A 22,260-nucleotide genomic window follows, 5' to 3' on the forward strand; every position below is an offset into this window, starting at 1 on the left:
TGTGCTCATCACCATGTCGGCATAGTATGGGGGCGCAGTGTCATAGGAAGTCAGTTTTGCATTTTTAAAATTTCATGCTTTACGCAGGCGTGGCACCCAAAGACCTAAGACACACCCACATGGACTCTTAGTATGGACCATTTGGTGGGTCCACACCTCATATGATGAGTTAATAATGCATAGTTGTTGCATTTGCTTTAAAATATAGATAGAAGTTGTCCTAGACTTCTAGTTGACCCATTCTCAACATTAAAATGGGCTGCAGTTAGCGAGTCATTTGGTCTAAGAGCAAACCAGCCGAGATGGTCAACAGGAAGACTCATCCGATATTTTCAAAATATCGAATGAGTTATATATAAAATCTGCCGAGTCAAATACGTTTATGTTTTCTTATTTACATAGTAATTAATTTTTCAAATTATACAAATAAGATAGGATTTTGAGACTAAAAATCTTCTAAACACCTTATAATAGGATAAAATTACAATTATTTAAACATAAATATATTCCAATAATTAATTTAAATCAATTTAAACAATTTGCCCCATTAAGACAAGATGACTCGCGTGATCAACCAGTATAACGATAGCAAGACCTTATAAAATACTAGATTTTAAAAGAGAAACTCTGTTGTACACTAACTTTTACTTACAACACACCACTCTTTTTTTAAATTAAGAAGAATTATGCTTTCGTATGCTGAATATGATAAATTTTGCATGAATAGTTTTTCAGCGAATTCGTTGGTAGGTATTTTTAATTTAAAGCGACGAAGTTGCTGATAAATTACCCATGAATTTGCCATTAAAAAAATTAGGATTTTTTCCCTTAAAATTTTCCTACTAATTTTGACTTTATATTCACCAACGAACTCGTTAGAAAATGATTCATGTATGATTTTGGATTTAATATGAACAATGTATCAAAATCGGAATTTGAAAATAAGTTACGCATATTTTGGGAAAAATCCCTTGAAATTTAACGTATATGCATATAGATTGGTGTGTTATATTAAAAGTTGGTGTGATAATAAAATCTCTATTTAAAAATCATGACTATCAATTGAATTTATAAATTCATCCTCATAGACAAATTTGGATTCAAATGTATCTTATTCAATTTAAAAATGATTTTACTTAATAATTTATTTACTTTATAGTTTTATATTATATTTTATATTTTTTAAAGTCCGGTCCAAAAAAACCCGGTTCGTCCCGGTTTGCACCTCCTAGTATAACATGCCAAACTTTCATAGGTAGGAACGTGGCTTACGTCATATGTGGTAATTATAATTATTAAGAGGAAAAAAGTCAAATGTGCGAATTGGCCCAAGTATTAGGCTGTAATCATTAATTTCATTATGCCACGTGGTATTTAATGTAATTTGCTTGATCAAACTTTGCAGTGCTGTCGGACAATTCCCCCGACGCATACTCTACGCTCCATCTGCCACGTGGCCTACACTCCTAAGTAGGCCCACAAAAAGACACCCACTCCGTATACAATCCTTTCTATGCTCTCTCTCTCTCTCTCTCTTTCTCTCTCCGATTACTTTCCAATTTTTCGAATTTGAGATATTTTAAAATCCATATTTCATTTTTCAAATCTCTTCTCTTTCTCTTTGATTCTCTCATTTGGTGGAGAACGAAGAGATTTTCTTCAATTAATGTTTCAGAGATAGGTTCCTTGATCGAAGATCTTAGTCGAATCGTTTTTAACGTCTTTCGATTCTTCTCGTCGCGACGAGCTATTCGAGGTACTTTTTCCTCTCTTTTGACTTTTGATTTTTGTTTCTTTTGTGGGTTTTACTTTTTGATCTAATGTTATTTAGGGTTTCAGTTTTGGTATTGATGGTCAATTTGATTGTCTATGCTTGAAATTTTCTAGTCTGGACTAGTGAACTTCGAGATGTCTGGACCGTTGGATCGATTCGCCAGGCCTTGTGAGTATTTCTAATTTAATCGAATTTTCATAGTAGTTCTTATTGTAGTTGAATTGTGATTTTGTTTTGATCTAGGGATGTTATAGTTGAATTTCTCGATTCCAGGGTTTCTCCTTTTTTGTATCCTCTGTTTCCATAATAGGGCAATTTTGATTTTTTTTGGGCGTCATATTATGAGAATTCCGATCTTCGATACTTTGACATTTTTTGGGAATTAGGGACTTTTACGAACCTTAGTTTTTTTTTAGAAAGGAGAATATACATTTTGCAAGAAAAAAATCTTTCAACAGTACCTGGATAAAAAACTACCCATAGAACAATCCCTAAATTTTATATCATCTCATTAAGAGATTTCTATATATTTATAACATTTTGTATGTGATTTGTTTTGATCTAGGGATATTATAGTTGAAATTTTCGATTCTAGGGTTTCTCCTTTTTTGTATCCTCTGTTTCCATAAAAATTCGTTTTCTATGTCTTTAATAGGGTATATTTGAAAATTTTGTTTTGGGCTTCATATAATGAAAATTTAATCCTTGACTTTTTTCGGAATAAGGACTTTTGCCTTGTTCTATTTGAACCCTACCTGTTGTTGTTTTTAATTAAAATTTCCTTTATGGGCTGCTGGATTACCAATATATATATATATATATATATATATTTTGCTTCAGAAAGGAAAATATACATTTTCTTGCAAGAAATTTTTGTCAACAATACCTGGATTAAAAACTACATTGAGAGATTTCTATTCTATTTATAACCTTTTCTCTATGAATTTTGTTGTTGTTTAATTTAGTTTGTACTTTGTATGATAAATGACATGTATTTAATGGGAATGATAGGATGCTTTAGTCTTTTGATTATGGGTAGACTCAATACTTGTTGATTAAACAGTTCTCACATTCTTATCTTTATACCAACCACCTGTTTAAACCCCTCTGGAACTTTTGCTCAGTCTCAACTGATTAAACTCAATTTTGAGCTCGTGGGTGCAAGTCCAGCTTACCCATTAAAACAAAAAAACAGATTAGACCCTTTTTGAGACTTTTCCATTGTGTGGCAATTTCATAAGATTCGTCTTTTGGGAATTGCATGAATATTTTTTGGCTCACTGGTTCATGGATGATTTATACCGTTTTACAGGCTTTGAGGGATTTTCTAGTCATGAAGAAAGAAGAGAGAGAAAATCTGATTTTGAAAATTCAGAGGACGAAAGGAGGACGAGAATTGGATCTTTGAAGAAGAAAGCAATAAATGCATCTACCAAATTAAGACGTTCTCTTAAGAAGAAGAACAATAGAAGGAAAAGTGATAGTCGAGTTATTTCAGTTTCCATTGAGGATGTTCGGGATGTTGGGGAGTTACAAGCTGTTGATGCATTTCGTCAAGCATTGATTTTGGATGAATTGCTACCTTCAAGGCATGATGATTATCATATGTTGCTAAGGTGCTCTATTCTCACTTCTTCCTTCTTTTTTTAATCTGCATATCTACATGGTATATCTTTCTCTGGTCTATGGATTCAATTTTTATCTCGTAAAGTTTTCATTTATGATATATTATAGGATATTTTGGAGGCACAGTTATTATTATTATTATTTTTGAAGAAGATTAATCCAAGTCACAAGTGTTACTATTGATCTATAAACTTACATGTGCATCCTCATATTGGGTCTTTCAGGCTCATATTGGCACCCCAACTTTTACTTATTGTACCCCATATTAAAAATAAAGAAAATGAGTGAATGGTTGAGAATACGTAAAAGATGGTGTGCTTGAAGCTCTCTTGTATTTGTTTTTTGCTAGATTTCTATTTCTTTGGTTTTAGGAATTTACATAAGCCTAATCATAATTTTAAACAACTCTGAAATTGTTTGAACTTTGAACGAGTGTTATAAAGTTTTGTTATGTTGAGAATATAATTTGAGCCAAACCTTTGTAATGTTTGAAGAGTGTGTTTAAATCTTTAATTGGGTGAGATTGATAGTTTCAGAAATTTGGGTGTTATAGGTAAAAGTTGGGGTGCCAATAGCAGCTCTCTAATTTATAATACACACAAAAATTAATTGTAACGAACAGGTCACCTGATATGTGAGTGAAAATTTTAAGGTTTCCTGCTTGACAAACAAAGCTAGTGTATCTAGCTGGTTTTATTGAACTTTGCTATTTTTAGGTATGTTACCTTGACAATATGACATAATTGAGTAGCAAGCTAATATTCCCAAATCCAGATTTGGAAGCAGACACTAGCACAGGAAACATGGTAGGACTCTTCATTTCTCTCAATTCCCATAAATTACAACTGGATCTAGTATGAACTGGTAATCAGGACGTACATGGATTGAACTTACAACGGGGTCTCGAAAAACAAGTAATTTCTACTGGGTCTGTATCCTTTTTTGAGGTTCCCTAGGATTCTACCTCGACTTTTTTAGAACAGGTCCAAGTCAAATAGCAATGATTTGAAGCACTTTTTATTTTTATTTTTGTACTATTTTGGAAACCCAAGGACTCGATCGTATGGATATGTAAAATACAAGATTTCCAGAACAAAGTCAATAATACAGATACGGTTATTCCAACCAATTTATTGCTTCAATTACTTTAGTTTTGACACTGATAGACTTTAATTTTGATTGATATTGGTATGGGTATCCTGTCCAATATGCTGATTCAAAGGTTTCTGTATCCCTTGTTTCCTTCTAATATGTTGACACTCATACAAGGCACCTGGTATGACTCTTCATTATCCTAAAACCAGGAGACACATATGGATATGGGTATCCCATCCAATACGCTGGTACGATGCTTTAAGTTTTGTTTCGTTGAGACAACTTTAAGGAGTAGCACATGTAATGGCACTACTAGTATTTGAAAAGTTTCTTTGCCTAAAAACGTGTATTGTAAAAATTTCTGCTGTAAAAACAAATTAGGAAATTTTGATATAAATTAGAAATAAGCAAATGTTATCGTGGAAATATCTGTGCATGTTGATGTATTCGGGTATTATAGATTGCAAAAAAAAGAAAAAAAAAAAAAAAAAAAAAAATTTCCCACTCCATTAACACCTGATCAATTTCTATCTACTTTATTTTGGTTGTCATGGATTTCTGGTTTTTTCTATCCTTTTTGGATTACTTACCTGTTAATAATTAGTAGTTGTAATCAGTTTTTTCTTTAATCCTGTATGACAGTTTTTTCACTTGGTTAAATGCTTCTCCAAACAATTGCATTCTCAATGATTAAGTTAATTGCAGATTTTTGAAAGCAAGGAAGTTTGAAATTGATAAAGCAAAACACATGTGGGCCGAAATGATTCAGTGGAGGAAGGATTTTGGTGCTGACACTATTCTAGAGGTAATTTGATCTGATAATTTTTCCACACTTTCAAGGTTTTTCACGTAGATTTTGGATTCTATCACTTACCCTGTATCTCAAAAACCTATATTTTTGCAGTGTTTTTGATTTTTGATCGATTAACATGTTTATTGTGTTGGTATGTTTCATCAGGATTTTGAGTTCAAAGAGTTAGATGAAGTTTTGAAGTATTATCCCCATGGTCATCATGGTGTGGATAAGGAAGGAAAGCCTATTTACATCGAAAGACTTGGAAAAGTTGATCCCAACAAACTCATGCAAGTAACAACTATGGATCGGTATGTAAAATACCATGTGCAGGAGTTTGAGAGGAGTTTTGCCGTGAAGTTCCCAGCTTGCACCATTGCCGCAAAAAGACACATTGATTCGAGTACAACAATTCTTGATGTTCAAGGCGTGGTATGTTTGTGTCATGTTGTTCTTAGTCAATAATGTGTTTTGAATTTTTGATTGCAGAGGTTATTGACTGATTTTCGCCTTTTCCTTCCCATATCTTTCTAATTCAGGGTTTAAAGAATTTCAGCAAGTCTGCACGAGACCTCATTGTTCGTTTGCAGAAGATTGACGGAGACAATTACCCTGAGGTGTGTAGTTTTAAGATCTGTAACTTCACACTTGGGATTAATTGGTTCAAATTTCTCAATTATTTAGGGATTTGAAGTCGTATAAGAAATGTACTTTTGGGTATTTTTCTCTATTATGACATGGAAAATACATGCTGCAGACACTATGTCGAATGTTCATCATCAATGCTGGTCCTGGTTTTAGACTTTTATGGAGCACTGTGAAGTCTTTTCTTGATCCCAAAACTACTTCCAAGATTCACGTATGCTTTAGTCCTTTACTCTGTTGTCAGTGGTTACCTTTCAGTTCCATAAGGAAATTGAACTAGGTTTTTATAGTATGAATTGCTTTGAAATTCCATCTCAGGTTCTTGGAAACAAGTATCAGAGCAAATTGCTCGAGATAATAGATGCCAGGTAATTACTTCTCATTTTTAAATTTGATTGGATTTTGATTGAGTTTTTGTAACTCTATTTCATATTTTAATTTTGCATATATGTTTTAAAATTTCTGGATTGTCTTTGGTTTCAGTGAGTTGCCAGAATTTCTTGGTGGTACGTGTACCTGTGCAGATCAGGGGGGTTGCCTCAGGTCTGATAAGGGTCCATGGAAGGACCCAAACATATTGAAGGTTTTGTTACTTACCTTGGAAAACTTTTATTTCTTATATTTGGGAATGATGTAGAAATGGGTTTTTAGCTTTTTCTTCATCTTCTGTGATTCATATATGGTTCAGAAACAATTATGATTGTTTGCTTGTGTACTTTATTATAGATGGTTTTAGATGGTGAAGCACGATGTGCCAGACAAATTGTGACAGTTTCCAACAGTGAGGGGAAGATAATTTCTTATGCTAAGCCACACTACCCAGCTGTAAGATTTCTAATTAATGTTCAAAAGTTTACACCGTGGAACATGAGCTTCAAGTTCCATTTTTTTTTTTTGGTTATTTATTTATTATTTAGTTAATATTGTTCCTTTCTCTGTTGAGGATTAATTTTATTCTTTTATTGAAGCAGATAATAGGTGGTGATACATCTACCGCTGAGTCAGGGTCAGAAGCTGAAGAAATTGCCTCCCCCAAAGCAATGAGGAGTTATGCACATCTTCGGTTGACTCCTGTTCGCGAAGAAGTAGGTGTTCCTTCATTTAAATTTGTGGAAGGGATATATAATATATTAAGTAACATTGTCAATTGAAATGATCATTAGAAATCACTTACATACCATGGGTACTCTGGATTAGTTGGGTCATATATGTTCTGATACAAACCTCATGTGTTTCATTGGTTCCCCTCCCAGTCCGCGTGATTTAAAATTTTCGCTCAACTTCGTTATGGACTCATCATTGTCTTATCCCAACATTTTTATGTTGGCTGAATTAATCTGCTACATCATTCAATTCTGTCTAAGATCGATTTCTGCGTATTGAATCCTTACAAACATATCAGCCTCATGGATTCATTTGTTGGTAACAGACATAATTAAGTATATTGCTAATTTATAAAGTACTTATTTTGATATATAAACTTTGTATGTCTAAATAATGTGAACATATCTATATATCTATATCTATATATATATATATTGTGTTATTTAAACATGTATCCACACACAGCTTTCACAATTTCTGAGTTCTGTTGTATTCTGTGGAGTACACAGCAGTATATTATCCTTCCCAGAGCACGTCTTAGACAATGGTTGTGTGTTGCTATTGGCGTCTTGATTTAACTTTTATGATTTTTGAATGATGATGTGCATCATTGAATTTTATATTTCAAAACAGATATGTATGTTGTTGTTGATATGTTTTGATAATTATAGGCTAAAATTGCTGGAAAGGGGAGCTACTCTGGTGTATTTTCGGAGTATGATGAATATGTTCCCATGGTCGACAAAGCAGTAGATGCAGGATCATGGAAGAAAGAAGTATCACATCAAAGGTCTATTGCTTCCAAAGGTTAGCAATCTTAACTTAGCCTTTGTAAAGGAATTGATACCTTTATTACATTATTCTACTTTTGTTAATCCTCTCTCAAAGTTTGAACTTGATGCCCTAAAAAATAAAAATAGCTTGTGGAATTCATGGTTTTGGTAGAAGCAATTATTGATTTATTAATGGCCACCATAACAAGTTTGCCTATGTATCATCATTAAATGTGTTTGTAACAGCATTAACATGTAAGGATTTGTCATTTTTATTGTATAACGTGGTATAGGAGAAGGTGCCAAATTAGTTACGTTGGTAAGGGTGAGTGGAGTGTTGATCCCACGACCTTGGTTCAAACCTTGTTGGGCCTTATTGAGTCCACCTTCATGTTGACTGCTAACCATCTTACTTGCCTAGCCAAAAAAATAAAAACCCAAAAACATGGCATCGGACAGCAGGGTTTCGAATTGTTGTACAATTTTTTCGTTCGGACGAGGTATTAATGGTGCTAGAGTATAACAGAGGCTGTATATAGATTAATGTTCTACTGAAGGTTTTATTGGACTGGTTATGGTTTTCTAAAAGGGGCTCATGGTCTTGCAGAAAGTAGACTTGTTTTGGGTTTAAAGGGGACTGACTTTTAAGATAATATGGATATGGATTGAAAATAGGGAATTTATCTAGGGTTTATGGTGGTGGTCGAATTAAGCTCAGACAGTTTAATGTCGTATCAATCAATGCAAAGAGTCTAAACGCTGTGAAACATGGCAGCAATAGCAATCAAAGAAAATTCTTCTTAAAATTTAGGGATAGTCAAGGCAACATTTTCAATTAGAATCTCTAAAATAGAAAACTACAACTAAAATAACTCTTCATGAAACTTATTGACCAAACAGTTCAATGATAGAAACTAATACTAGATAAACTCTTGTAGCCGAAACTTATTGACTGAAAAATGGAACCTGCATATGTCTGGGCTGTATGAACAAAGAACTCCCTTTAATGGAATGTACAAACAGATCAAACCCATAATTTTTGGGCTCGGTTGAACTGGCCTTAATGAGCTTCCTTGATCTGTAAACTTTAATGACTGTGGGTCTGTCTTCATCATAATAGTGTCTACTTAACTTTATAGTATCGCAAACTTCAATGAAATGACTACTATAACAATCAATACTTACTGCTGGTTTATATTGCCAACATTAAAACCATGCAAGAAAATTCATTTGTTACTTAATTCTTAACCTAGTACTAAATTGGAGTACCTCAATAAGGACTACTACAATCAAAATTAATGGTTGTATTATTAAGATTTCATTTTCATATGTTGAAAAAATATCATAACAGCCAATGCTTACAGAGAAGAAAAGAAATTTTGGTAATAGTTTTTTTCCTCCTAAGAAATTTATTCTCTGCTTTGCTTTCTCTCTTCTCTCTACAATACATCATCTTTCAATCCCACTATTTCTTTAATGCCATGGATTTTGTATTGGAATCATCAAAATCCGATATGTTCCGATACAATACGATACTTTGAACCATGTATATCACAATATCGAATGTGATGCAGTTTAGACACTTCTGAGTGAGAAATGACAAAGAATCACTGGAAACGTTATTTGACATCAAAGCTTTGTCTATTTGAGAGATTGTAACAACAAATGGAACTCAGCATGACAAGAAAAGAATGATGGTACAGAGTTGCTAGGTGGTGTGGGGCAATTGATTCTGCTATTATGTTGGCAAAACCATTCTAGGAATAATCAATTTTGAAAGAATTGTTGCTAAGTGGGGTATAATTGCTTTGCAGCATCCTAGGTATTTCATATTTTTTGCTTAATTAAATTCTATTGATTTAAAAAAATATTACCTATACTTTTATTTTTTACTATTGATTTAAGAGAAAAACATGTTTTTGCTGAATTAAATCCTATTGATTTAAAAAATAAAAAATATTACCTATATTTTTTAACTATTGATTTAAGAGAGAGATTCAAATGTGGGATCGTCGACTGGTTATTTAAGTCTGTAGTTCTAACATCTAGAGGGTATACTAATCAAAAGCTGGTTATTTTTTTTAAATTTTATTTTATGTTTAATTGGGTGTGGGACTCATGTGATATGTTCTGGAATAATCATCAAAGCTATTCTCTGCAGGGACACTTCCTTTGCCTGATACTCAAAAGACTCCAGAAGGAGTTCGGGCTCGGATTTATGCTGTGCTTATGGCTTTCTTCATGACGCTTTTTGCTCTCTTTAATTCGCTAAGATGTCGTGTAACCAAGAAACTTCCTGCATTCTCTGATCGTGACCACATCATCCCTGACCTCACACCCGACTCAATGCCCGTGGAGGAGTTCCGCCCCCCTTCACCGACTCCAGCATTTACGGAGGCAGATATCCTCTCATCTGTACTGAAAAAGCTGGGTGAGCTGGAGGAGAAGGTCGACATACTTCAAGCAAAGCCGTCTGAGATGCCCTTTGAGAAAGAAGAGTTGCTGAATGCTGCTGTTTGTCGTGTAGATGCTCTAGAAGCTGAACTAATTGCTACTAAGAAGGTACAATTTCACTTTTTACTTTACATGCATCAACATATTAATGTTAGGCATCTAATTGCTGTTCATAGAAATGAAGTCAGTCCTATGGCCCTAGTTCTCCAGCCACCAAGTGAGTGATCTTTTGGTTTCCAATAGCCATTTACTTAGAATCAAATGCTTTTAAGCTAGGTTTCTCTTCTTTTAAGATCTTAAGATCAGTAAGCAAGATTATTCCAGAGTTGCGATATGAGACATTTATATCACTCAATTTGGGTAGACTAATAACATTAAAGCACACAGATCAGATTCCTGTTTAGGTATATTTTCTAGAGAGCTGCTATTGGCACCCCAACTTTTACTTATTACATCCCAATTTCTTAAATTATCTATCACACCCCAATAAAAGATTAGAACACATCGTTTAAACATTGTCAATGTTTGGTTCATATTATAATCTCAACATTACAAAACATTATAACTCGTTCAAACAATTTCAGTAGATGTTTACAATTACAATTAGGCTCATATAAAATCCTAAACCCCAAAAATTGAAATCTTGCAAAAAAAGAAAAGAAAAACGAGAGCGCTTCTATTGGCATTCCAACTTCTACTTATTTTCTTTATCTCTATTGGGTTATAGTAAGTAAAAGTTGGGGTGCCAATAGCAGCTCTCATTTTCTATGATCATTAGCTTACATATGTATTATGGATTTGTCACCTCGAACTCTCCATTTGCTGTTTTGTGTGTCTGCAATCAGTCAAACATTAGTTCACAGTGCTTATTCTATCAAAACTGGAAAAACCTCTAGGCTGACTAATCAGTCTGTCTGTATGTAATGCGTTGAGTACACATTTACATGTGCCTTTTTCCTGAGCAGGCTTTGCATGAAGCTTTAATGAGGCAAGAGGAACTACTTGCATACATAGACAGTCAAGAAGAAGCCAAGTTCCGGGTAAGTCGTGAGGGAGACTACATAGCTTTTCTATCTACTTGAAAGAAGACTGTTGTTGGAGATTGATAACAAATCTGTTTCTGTTTTTGTGTGCAACAGAAAAAGAAGTTTTGCTGGTAAAGGGAGGGTCCATTTGGTCATTTCACTATCATTACACTACACAATGTTTGAGATATACATATTCTGGTGTTACAGAGAAGGTTTGCTGATAAGGAAAAAACTATATCTGATACAAATCTGACGAAACTAAGTTATTTCTGCTCTTGTATGTTTCAAAGTGTTTATGGTTTGATTATTTTCTCTTAAAAATGAATTCTGCAAATGACGACAGTTTTGTGGGATGATCATCTACCATATTTTTCTATTCCAAGAGTCTGTGCAAATGAGATGAATGTTTCACAGGTCAATAAATACACCTAGGGAATTTGCATTTGAGGGTAAGTGCATTTTCGGTACAAAATCCAATTTCTAAAGTGTATTTATTGCACCCTAAAGCACACGTTAACAAGACCCATGTTTCACTAATAATAATGCAGGTTGGTTAGGGTTTTTGTGGACTATAGAGGCTTTTAAAAACAAAGTAATGTACTTTTTTATTAGAAAGGAAAATGGGTTGGTAGAGTTACTGTACTACTTTTTGTGTAAATATGTTATTCTTGTTGGTAGTAAGAACTCCTAAAAGATTTTTTTTATTAAAAAAAAAAAAACAAAAAAAATTCATATTTTAAATGTCGAACAAATCTCCATACAAACTGTTGGCAACTTAATAAGGGACAACCAGTGTCTTCTTGAAATTATAAAATGATTCAAAACAATGATATTGTCACATTAGTGCTCTTTTGCCCCAACCCATATGTCACTTGAAAATGGTTCATTAAATTAATAGTACATTTCTTTTATCCTTTGTTTCTTAAATGGATTTTGAAATAAATTGGAGCTGTGGAAAGTATGACTAACTTACAATAACAGAGCATTCTTCTTTCATACCAAAATAAGGTGACATTCCTTGCTTTAATAGCTCATTAGATCATAGCTATTAGAATCAGTTTTTTTTTTTTTGAGGTATGATGGGAGAAGAAATTGTTGGAAACTAATGTGTATTTTTATGCCGATTAATGAGTTCCCAAAATCAAGATCGACTCACTAACAAAGAAATCAAGATCAACTCACTAACAAAGAAATCAAATCAAGATCGATTTATTGTTCATGTGTTTCAGATCATTTGATGCTAATTGAAGTCCTAAGGACTGTAAAGCATTAAATTAGGATTTCAACAACAAAGCCTTGCCTGCGCACTCACACACAGTACTGTCCCAAAGATTCTGGACGAATTCCATTCCTCTCTGTGTTATGTCAAATCTCCGTTCAAGTTCTTTTTGGACATCTACTTAGTATTAAAACTTAGGGACTGCTTGTTACGACTTTTTTCAGCAACTTTATGGGCTTTGAGCCGAAAAAGCACACGTTTGTTGGTAACGGTTTCTGCTTCAACAACTTTTATGGGAAGTCCAAACTGCATTTTTGAGAAGTCTTGCTGAGATTGCTTTTGTGCAAGAGCCACTATAAGAAGCCTACACTGAAAAATATATGGGGTGAAATCAGATTTCACCCCTCATTCTTCTTTACTCATTGATTAAATAACAGAATCAATTCGACCTCTGTCTACTACTTTTTCGTCAGTTTCTGTAACAAATAAGATTCTCCTGGACACAGCTTCCTAGACTTTGAGCTACTACTTCTCCTAGGCACAAAATCCTGAAGCAGAAGTTGGAATTTATAGCAAACAGACCCTTAATGTTACGTGATGGGTTTCAATTAAGAGGTTCACTCTCTACATGTGAAGCACTTTTACCAATAAAAGGAGAAAAAAGAAAATGGAAAGCCAACAACAGTGGTTTTGCCTTCTTTTCAGATTTACAAAAACTGAGAAAAGGATTCAAAACATGATGAAATGTATAAATTTTTACATTAATGCGATGCCCGAGTTTTATTTAAAATAAATATAAGTGTGAAAGAATGGGGAAGCTGTGTATTCAACCAAAACCTTGGATTGATTTTTGGTAAAAAGACTAGAAGAAAAAAAACATAATAAAAAAATTCAGAGGACATTTGGATGGCTTGGGCGAGCTTAAAATCACCACCACCACCACCAGTTGCAACAAGTTTTCATGTTTTTGTTCTGAGCATCGCACGTTGTCCCCAGACATTTTCCTTACCAACAGAATGGATTCTGCAATCACAGGCCAAAAAACTTAAAGATGAAAATACTTTGATTAATCTGAAATAAACATTTACGCAGCTAAATAGTCAATTTTATGGATCTTAGTAGATTACCAATTTCTTCTTTTTCTTCTTCTTGTCAATGTAGGCTAGAAGCTCCTCCTGTCGGACAAGCGTGTCCTCCAAAGCCTACACAAAAATAGGTAATAAATAGACGAAAAGAACTTTTAATTGATAATGTCTTCTTTGTCTTCTGGAATTAGTCTGACATTATAGTTATGTAGTTTTAATGTATTTCTTTCTATCTACTTCAAAATGCCTGTATTTCTATACTAAATTGTAATCACTAATCATCCAATGGATGAAATAGCCAAAAAAGTTAAATAAAAAATAGATAATTATTCAAGAGAGCTTCTATTACCACACCAACTTTTGCTAACACCATCCCAATTCATTTGTAAATCACCAAAGAATTAGCACACGTCTTGGGGTGGCGTCAGCAAAGGTTGGCTTGGCAATAGAAGCTCTCTATATCAATTTTGTGAGAATTAACATAAATGACAACCATTGCTGAATTAAACAGCTTTAACGTATAATTTCAAAGTAGAAAAAAGAAGAAACATATGAAGGGGTTTGATTTTAGGTACCCAAATAAATTTCTCTGACTAAAAACAGAGATTTTATTGATACACCAACTTTTGCTAACGCCAACCCAAGATATGTTTAATTCTTTGGTGATTTACAAATGAATTGGGGTGGCATTAATAAAAGTTGGTGTAAAAAAATATTACGAGTGTATTCTTAAAAAAGACATTTGTCTCTTAAAACTACTTGGAGAGAAACAATGTAAAATGTATTCCTCTTAATCTTCTATCTTCAACCAAAGTGGTATTTTATACTTAGTAAATGATCTTACCTTCTTGGTTGCCATAAGCTCTTGTTCCAAGGCATCAACACGACTTACAGCAGCATTCAACATTTCTTCCTTCTCAGCTGGCATTGCTGCAGGTTTCACACTTAGAACATTAACCTTCTCTTCCAAATCAGCGATACGTTTCATGATGGATAAGTAATCAGTGCTGGAGATGGTGGGCTCGGTCAACCGGAAATTCTTGGTTGTGTCCACACAGTAAATCGGTCTGGCATAGAGGTGGGTGTCGGTAACCTTCTTTGGCATATTACGTGCTAGTCGAATCATAGTGACAATGCCCATAACAAAGGCCATGATACCACCAAAGATCTGAGAACTAACCCCTTCAGGAATCTTGCAAGAATCATTTACGGAGAAGCAATCTGCAACACCAAGAGTTGAAAATTGATAGTGGTTCAATGTTTTCGATTCAGAGAGACTTCAGAAACAAATTCCTTGGTACGAAAACATATATATATATTTCCATTTTCATTTAAATTTTTTTTTGGTTCCTCAGTTCACTTATGGTACATATATGGCATAAATATAGGTGATATTTAAATGGAATATCTGGAGACATAGTGCATATAGAAATATTTTTCTAACTAACTTAGTAAGATCTTAAGTCTTACTAAGGGTTGTTTTGCTCAAATGGATTGCTCTAGATTTCATGGAAAAACTAAGATCCAAAAGTAAAAAAAAAAAAAAAGGCATTTTGGGCTTGATCCAAGGTATTGAAAATGGACGGCTATTGAACTTCCATGGAACTCCCAAATTTAAAATTAAAGTTCTACGATGAAGATTTTTTTTTTTGCAAAGTTCATAGAATTTTGTCCTCTACAACCTTGTGGGATCGGATTTATAGTTTTGCATGCCACAAGGTGAGGTCAACGACCCTTAGTAAGAGTTGAAATCTTACTAAGTTAGTAAGGCAAGTGGGACTCTAGTGCATATGCAGAGGTCAATATCCACTATTTGATGGGGACAAAATCATAGAATTTAAGATAAAATTAGAGAGATTCTATTACCACACAAACTTTTGCTAAGGCCACCCCAATTCATATTTAAATCATCAAAGAATTAGCACACATCTTGGGGGTGGTGTTGGCAAAATTTGGTGTGGCAATAGAAGCTCTCTAAAATTAGTTCATAAATTTATTTATTTATTTAAATGGAACTTCTTCTGAAAATCAAAATTCACATTTGTATATACTTTTCAAGTTTTAAGATAAGACTTAGAATTCATAACCATGAAACAAAAAATGTATAATCTACCTTTAGAGAATGCGAAGTTGTCATGTTGAATCACTTTATTCCAGGTTGCATCCACAGCTTTGTCAACCATTGGGATGCAGTTGTCATAATCGTAGGTACTTGGGAAATTTCCTCGACAAATTTGAACCTGCTTATATTTTTTGCAGAATTAAAATATGAAAAAAAAAAAAAAAAACACTGAAATAGATGATATTGAATTCAATCACAAGTGAAAGGATCAAAGGAAGTGCTGAATACTTACTTCTTCGTGAACTGGAGATAGTTGTGGATGTTGTATATAATCTCTTGGGATTCTAGGAGAGTAAGATGGCATTTCAACTTCATCTGGAATTGTCACCCTATTCGAAGAGTCATATCCCTTCATGTTGAAAATAGTACCAAAAAGTAAGGCAATTCCTTGGCAAACAAAAAAACTGGAAGACAGAAAAGTGGTAGTTATGTTGGAAGAACATGCAACACCTTTGGGTACACTATCTCATCCTCAGAAATTGTCTTCTCATCAATGCTTGAAGAACAAGTCGTGATTTTCCTCGTACATTTGGCATCGCCGTTTTGAACACACTATATATGATTGATAATTAGTTAGTTGAGTTATTAAAACGAAAGAAAGGAGGAAGAGAAAAGGAGGAGAGGGGAGAGAAGTTGACCTTCAATATTTCCGGATTTTTCCATGGTCCTTTATCTGAGCGCATACAACCACCTTGATCCGCACAAGTACAAGAACCACCCAAAAATTCTGGCAATTCACTATTATAAAAAAACAGGAAAAATAATTAATGAAATTATCTTGATCTTTACTTAAGAAAAAAAGAAGAGGAAAAATATTACTACACGTAGAAAGCAAGGGATTCAATTTCAGTTTTGGTGTCTATTTCGGTCATCTTGGAAATGGAAATATGTCATAGAAATATTGTGATCAGTTTTTTCTCTTTAACAAATTTTATACATGTCAAAAAAAAATAATTGTGATCAGTGTATTGTAGAAATGATTGAGAAAATTTTCATTGAAAATACAAAAGAGCTTCTATTGCCACACCAACTTTTACAAACGGTACCCGAAGATCTGTGCTAATTCTTTGGTGATTTGCGTATGAATTGGGGTGGTGGCATTAGAAAAAGTTGGTGTGGCAATAGAATCTCTCAAATATCAAATATCACGAATGATAAAACAAACATGAAAACACACTAATAAGTCATCAAACTGCAATAAACAACCGTATAAAGTGTGTTAATGAAGATCAATAGCTTTATGCTATATGTACGTGCTAATACACTTTTAAAGTACACAAAAAATAACTTGTTATACTACTGATACCAGTATACCTAGCTAACCATAATTCATTTCTACTAATGCATGACGATTATATGTAAGTTACAAGTCCTTTCCACAAGTAATTCGTAATTTTTGATATTTTAATAAATTTAATTAATGTTTTCAGATAATTTTTTTTTTGTTGCTGAAGATTTCAATTGGATTTTATTGATGTTCACAAACATTTCCTGATATGAATATTGGTTTCTACTGAAATGTACACAAACAACCTATAGATTAAATTGTGTTGAGTCTTGTGAAAATGGAAACATGTCGTATATTTTGTGGAAATACATCGCAATTTAATACTATGAGACACAGACTAAAATCAGTAGAAAAAGCAGTTTTGAGTTCTATAGTGGAAGATGAGAGATCGAACTACTTACCTAGCATCAATTACTTCAAGCAATTTGCTTTGGAACTTATTGCCAAGAACCTGATGGACAAAACCTCACATTGGTTAAGTAAATTTCCTTGATTAGAACCAACTATTTTATGGTTAAAGAGAAGATGACTGCTTACATGGATCTTTGCTGTGGTTTTGGGATCAAGGAAAGTCTTAACCGTGTTCCATAACAGTCGAAATCCGGGACCCGCATTAATGATGAACATACGGCACAAGCTCTATGATACAAAAATAAACATTTCTATATGAGATCACAAAAACTTTGTGATCTACACACCAAAAGGAAACCAAGATGTTGGCACCAAATTAATTTAAACAAAGGAAAAAAAAAAATTACCTCGGGATAATTATCACCGTCAATCTTCTGAAGGCGCATAAGAAGGTCCCTTGCAGCTTTGTTGAAGCTTTTAAGACCCTAAGGAACCAATTCTCATATTATTGTTAGTCAAACAGTATAGTAGATATTGCACAGAAACAAAATAAAAAATAGAATGAAAATGATACAAACTACGCTTCTTTTTCTCAAATCAGACAAAACAACCCTATGTCATATGGCAAAACCATGTTGAGTGCTTATTTTCCTCAACTCTCGGGTGTCTCAAACCCCAGTTAAGCCTCGTGACCCTCTTATATTCATAGTTCTCCCCCTCTCTGACAGACTGGTATTTTGGAGTAGTGGTTGGTTAACATGGTATTAGAGTGCTAGGTTTGTATAGGACCCGGGTTCAATTCTTTCCACCCTTATGGGTGAGGAAGAGTGTTGAGTGTATATTTTCATCCACTCAAAGGTGTGTCATACTCCCCCACTTAAGTCCTGTGACCCTCTTATAGTCATAGTTCTCCCCCTCTCCAACAGATTGGTCTTTTGGAGTAGTTGGTTGGTTAAACTTTGGTCTAATGTTAGAAAATTAGAAGTGTTCCTTAATTTCTCCGGAAAATAAATGAGACTATCCTCACATACCACTCCTTGCACGTCGAGGATAGTTGTGCTCTGATCGATGTGCTTTTTTGCCTCAATTGAACAAGCTGGGAACTTGACATCAAAGGTCTTTTCAAACTCTTGTACGTGGTATTTCAAATATCGTTCCATAGTTGTAGCTTGCAACACCTTTGCAACATCAATTTTACCCAATTGTTCAATGTAAACGGGCCGTCCTTCCTTGTCTACTCCATGATGTCCTTGGGGATAGTGTTCTAGGACTTCATTGATCTCAGTGAACTCAAAATCCTTATTAAAAGATTTAAGAGAGAAATAAAACAAGTCAGCCACATGGATTATAATATATGAGAGGGTTCTATTGGTAGGTATGAATACCTCCAAGATTGTGTCGGCACCGAATTCCTTGCGCCATTGAAGCATGTCAATCCACATTTGCTTTGATTTTTCGATATCGAATTTCCTGGCCTTCAAAAATCTGTATCATCCAATTATAAGTTAATAGCTAATACATGAATTCAGCATCAGCAACAGTTTAATTGAAAACATTATGCAAGTATTTTTTTTTTTTTTTTGGAGGGGGAGAGATTCTATTGCCATGCCAACTTTTGCTAACGCCACCCTAATTCGTATGTAAATAACCAAAGAATTAGCACACATCTTGGGGAGGCATTAGCAGAAGCTGATGTGGCAATAGGTCTCTTTTTAAAAAAAGACAATTCTATAGAGAAAAAATTTAGATTACAATTAGCATAAAGTAAACAAATTTTCAACAAAAACACGGTGCTTATCCTGACTCTAGACCAAAGCTCTAAAGTTCTGCAACTATTACTTTATCTACATATGCATTTTTGTCTACCTCTGTAGTCTATCATCTTTACTATTACAATGAGAGATAGCGGAGCAGAAGTGGTTCGACACCAAAACTTGGATTCCAAAAATGCCACCACCTTAACATTTAAACTTAATATAAGTAGGGTCATTTTTGCCAAAACCAAGAAAAGCAATCTCATGCCCCTATCAGGTTGGATGGTTTTCAAAATTACAAAAACATCATTTTTTACTATATAATCTTCAAAACACCCTTTAATTAATATTTAAATTACAAATAAGCCATTCAGATACATATGCTTTTGCACATTCCACCTTCAAGTGACATAAAAAAATTACAGAAAATTTCAGGATATTTTCCAAGATTGTTAGAACCTCAACCACACTAATCTGAGTAATCATTTTTCTTTCATACAGAGATTTTTCCAATTAAAAACCAAGAAAACAAGTTAAAAAAAGAAGAAGAAGATAAAGTGTTGTAACCATGCACCAAACACAACAATGATGATGGAACAAAGGGGGGAAAGTTACCTAAGCATCATATGATAATCATCATGTTTTGAGGGTAGTACTTCTTCTAAGATAAGTGCTTGACGAAATGCGTCAACTGCCTGTAATTCCTCTGCATCATGTACATCATCAATGGAAATAGACATAACTCTACTACTTCTCCTACCCCTTTTCGTCAAAGAACTTCTGAACTTTGTGGAGGCATTAATTGCTTTCTTTTTCAGAGATCCAATCCTAGTCTTCCTCTCATCCTCAGAGTTTTCAAAATCGGATCTATCAAGACCTGAAAATAATAAATAATGAAAAGGAAGGAAACTCAAACATAAGATATCAAAATTCCATAAAAATGACCAACTAATTTTTTTAATTATCATAATAAACCGAATTTTCAAGTATTTAAAACTACAAAATATTTTAAATTTTTTAGTATTACTTAAATACATCAACAGAAACAAGCCTTTGTATTCTACCCTAAAATTCCTTCAGCTTCTTTGAAATCTTTCAAAATCGATAGATTAAAATTGCAACTATGTCAACAGGTGTTGAGCAATTAGAGTCCAAACCTTTTCCTGGTCGATATCTATTAATAAATATCGGAGGTTGATTTTGATTCTATTTACTTCAGATTTCTTTGAATTGGTTTTGAGACCCTTAGGAACAATTGGTGGTATATAACAAATTTGATCTTTTTTCTGATTGTAATTATTGGAAGTAATTATTAAGCTTCTCTAATTTTCTAAATTAAAAAGAAAAAAAATGCTTTGAAACAAAAGGGATCAGATGATATTTGTTTACCATGCCTAGAGGATCGCTCGAGGTCACTCATGATTCTTTCTTGTGAGCTCATTCTCGTGGACAGCAAAGGGCAGGAGAATCAAGCACTCATATCAAGATAGCAAAACAGGTGTCCTCACTAAATGCCTGCATCAAGTCCAAAAAAATCAAAAAATCAAAAAATAAAAAAATAAAAAAATTGGGTTCAATCATAAATCCACAATATATTGAATGAATCTCTATGTTCTAGCTGCTTCTCGTACCAAAAAAAAGAACAAAAGAGAGAATTCCTAGGAGTCATGGGTCCTAACTATGAACCCAAAAAAAAAAAAACAGCTAGAAGAAAACATGGGAACGATGAATTCAGTATCACTCATCTACATTATAGAAATCTAGACATGAAGATTGAAAACACAGATATTTTTGAAGACAATGCATCGATATACATTTTTCATTAAATTTGTTCATTCATCATTGGCAAAATAAAAATAAAAATCCCTAGAATTTGAATATAAATTTCAGTCACATATCAAAAGGATATCTTTGCAGTTTCAGCTGCAAAAATCAAGCCTTAAAAGAAAAGAATTTCTTAGAAACCTTCAAATATTCACAATTTAAAGAAAGTAGATTAAAAATTAGTATCTGCGAATACCATAAAAAATCCAGATCAAAATAAACAAATCCCTAAAAGAAAGATTGAAACTTGAAACCCTAACTGTAATATTTTGGCTATAATTTGAATATAAAAGCACATCTTCAGTCACATATTAAAAGGAAATCTCTGTAGTTTCACCTGCTCAAGATCAAACATTACATGACAAGAATTTCTTAGAAACCTTCAAACATCAACAATTTAAAGAAAGAAGATTAAAAATTAATAGGTATCTTCGAATTCCATAAAAAACCCAGATCAAAATAAACAAAACCCTAAAAGATATCAACATTGAAGCTTAAAAACCTAACTGTAATCACTTCAATATAATTTGAATATAAATGCGTTTCAGCTGCTCAAGATCAAACCTTGAAAGATAATAATTTATTAGAAACCTTCAAACATCCACAATTTAAAAAAAGAAGATTAATTATTTAATAAATAGCTGCGAAATCCACCAAAACCCAGATCAAAATAAACAAAACCCTAAAAGATATCAAGATTGAAACTTTAAAACCTAACTGTAATTACAAGAATCGTATTGATCTCTGTTTGAGAGATAGAGTTGCAAAGGAATTACCTCCGAGAAAAATATATGAATTTGAGACACAGAAGGATTATAAATGACCGAATTATTCTCTCGCGATGCCCTAAAAAATCGGCGCAAAACGTATAGTAAGAGAGAGTTTGTTGGATTTCTTGACCAAGTCTTCTTCCCGCCATGCCTTCTTTTAGTTTCTGTTTCTTAATGAGAGAGAGAGAGAGAGAGAGAGAGAGGATTTGCCGTCGATGCAAGCCACTCGTTTCAAAATCCTAACGTAACTAATTAACAACGGCTCTTTTTTGGGAAATAAAAATAGGGAGGCCGGTAGTTATTGGCACCCCAACTTTTACTTGTTACAACCCGAATATCTTAAATTACTGATCACACCCCAATTAAAGGTTAAAACGCACTCTCTATAACCCTTGCAAAGGTTTGCCTCAAATTACTATCTCAACCATCAACATTACAAAACATGGTAACACTCGTTCCAACAATTTCAGTAGTTCTTATTTTTTATTATAACCGATAATCGGGTATCCTTGTAGGCCCCTGTAGACAGTGGATTGGGCCTGCATCTGGGCTTTG

The 22,260-nt window shown here is 33.7% G+C and overlaps 2 protein-coding genes across 7 annotated transcripts; one reads left to right on the plus strand and one right to left on the minus strand.

The window, feature by feature from the left end:
- The first annotated feature begins 1,531 nt into the window (after window positions 1–1,531).
- LOC147405094 (phosphatidylinositol/phosphatidylcholine transfer protein SFH8-like) lies at window positions 1,532–11,674 on the plus strand. 2 transcript variants are annotated; one of them, XM_086441235.1, is made up of 15 exons: window positions 1,532–1,756; window positions 1,840–1,942; window positions 3,087–3,390; window positions 5,201–5,300; window positions 5,454–5,720; window positions 5,828–5,905; window positions 6,046–6,147; window positions 6,252–6,301; window positions 6,417–6,516; window positions 6,660–6,758; window positions 6,905–7,018; window positions 7,709–7,844; window positions 9,972–10,372; window positions 11,230–11,304; window positions 11,404–11,674. In XM_086441235.1, exons 2-15 carry the CDS (start codon window positions 1,909–1,911, stop codon window positions 11,422–11,424), a joined length of 1,881 nt encoding a protein of 626 aa, XP_086297361.1. In that variant the 5' UTR covers window positions 1,532–1,756; window positions 1,840–1,908; the 3' UTR covers window positions 11,425–11,674. The 2 variants fall into 2 exon arrangements, with proteins under 2 accessions (XP_086297361.1, XP_086297360.1); XM_086441234.1 differs by having other exon boundaries at window positions 1,533–1,756; window positions 1,888–1,942.
- A 1,574-nt stretch (window positions 11,675–13,248) lies between these two features.
- On the minus strand, window positions 13,249–21,730 carry LOC147405095 (phosphatidylinositol/phosphatidylcholine transfer protein SFH12-like). Of its 5 annotated transcripts, none has more exons than XM_086441238.1 (15): window positions 21,712–21,730; window positions 20,501–20,626; window positions 19,727–19,988; window positions 18,743–18,842; window positions 18,389–18,655; window positions 17,765–17,842; window positions 17,544–17,645; window positions 17,408–17,457; window positions 16,357–16,456; window positions 16,169–16,270; window positions 15,951–16,067; window positions 15,710–15,836; window positions 14,441–14,817; window positions 13,639–13,713; window positions 13,249–13,534 (listed from the first exon to the last, which is right to left on the minus strand). In XM_086441238.1, the coding sequence occupies exons 2-15, from the start codon at window positions 20,550–20,552 to the stop codon at window positions 13,517–13,519; spliced, it is 1,827 nt and encodes a 608-aa protein (XP_086297364.1). In that variant the 5' UTR covers window positions 20,553–20,626; window positions 21,712–21,730; the 3' UTR covers window positions 13,249–13,516. The 5 variants fall into 5 exon arrangements, with proteins under 5 accessions (XP_086297364.1, XP_086297363.1, XP_086297365.1 ...); XM_086441237.1 differs by having other exon boundaries at window positions 21,654–21,723; XM_086441239.1 differs by having other exon boundaries at window positions 13,249–13,555; window positions 21,654–21,723.
- Window positions 21,731–22,260: the final 530 nt, after the last annotated feature.

Source organism: Akebia trifoliata, chromosome 4, assembly GCF_017979445.1.
Source record: "Akebia trifoliata isolate Shusen 1 chromosome 4, ASM1797944v1, whole genome shotgun sequence".
NCBI lineage: Eukaryota > Viridiplantae > Streptophyta > Magnoliopsida > Ranunculales > Lardizabalaceae > Akebia > Akebia trifoliata.

Bases quoted from the DNA above. Each gene is read 5' to 3' on its own strand.
- LOC147405094 (XM_086441235.1), top strand. From the start codon at position 1,909: ATGTCTGGACCGTTGGATCGATTCGCCAGGCCTT. The intron at 5,721-5,827 runs GTATGTTTGTGT...TTTCTAATTCAG, and splicing joins TTCTTGATGTTCAAGGCGTG to GGTTTAAAGAATTTCAGCAA. The intron at 6,517-6,659 runs GTTTTGTTACTT...ACTTTATTATAG, and splicing joins AGGACCCAAACATATTGAAG to ATGGTTTTAGATGGTGAAGC.
- LOC147405095 (XM_086441238.1), bottom strand. From the start codon at position 20,552: ATGAGCTCACAAGAAAGAATCATGAGTGACCTCGAGCGATCCTCTAGG. The intron at 19,989-20,500 runs GTAAACAAATAT...TATTATTTTCAG, and splicing joins CGAGCGATCCTCTAGGCATG to GTCTTGATAGATCCGATTTT. The intron at 18,843-19,726 runs GTAACTTTCCCC...TGGATGATACAG, and splicing joins GATTATCATATGATGCTTAG to ATTTTTGAAGGCCAGGAAAT.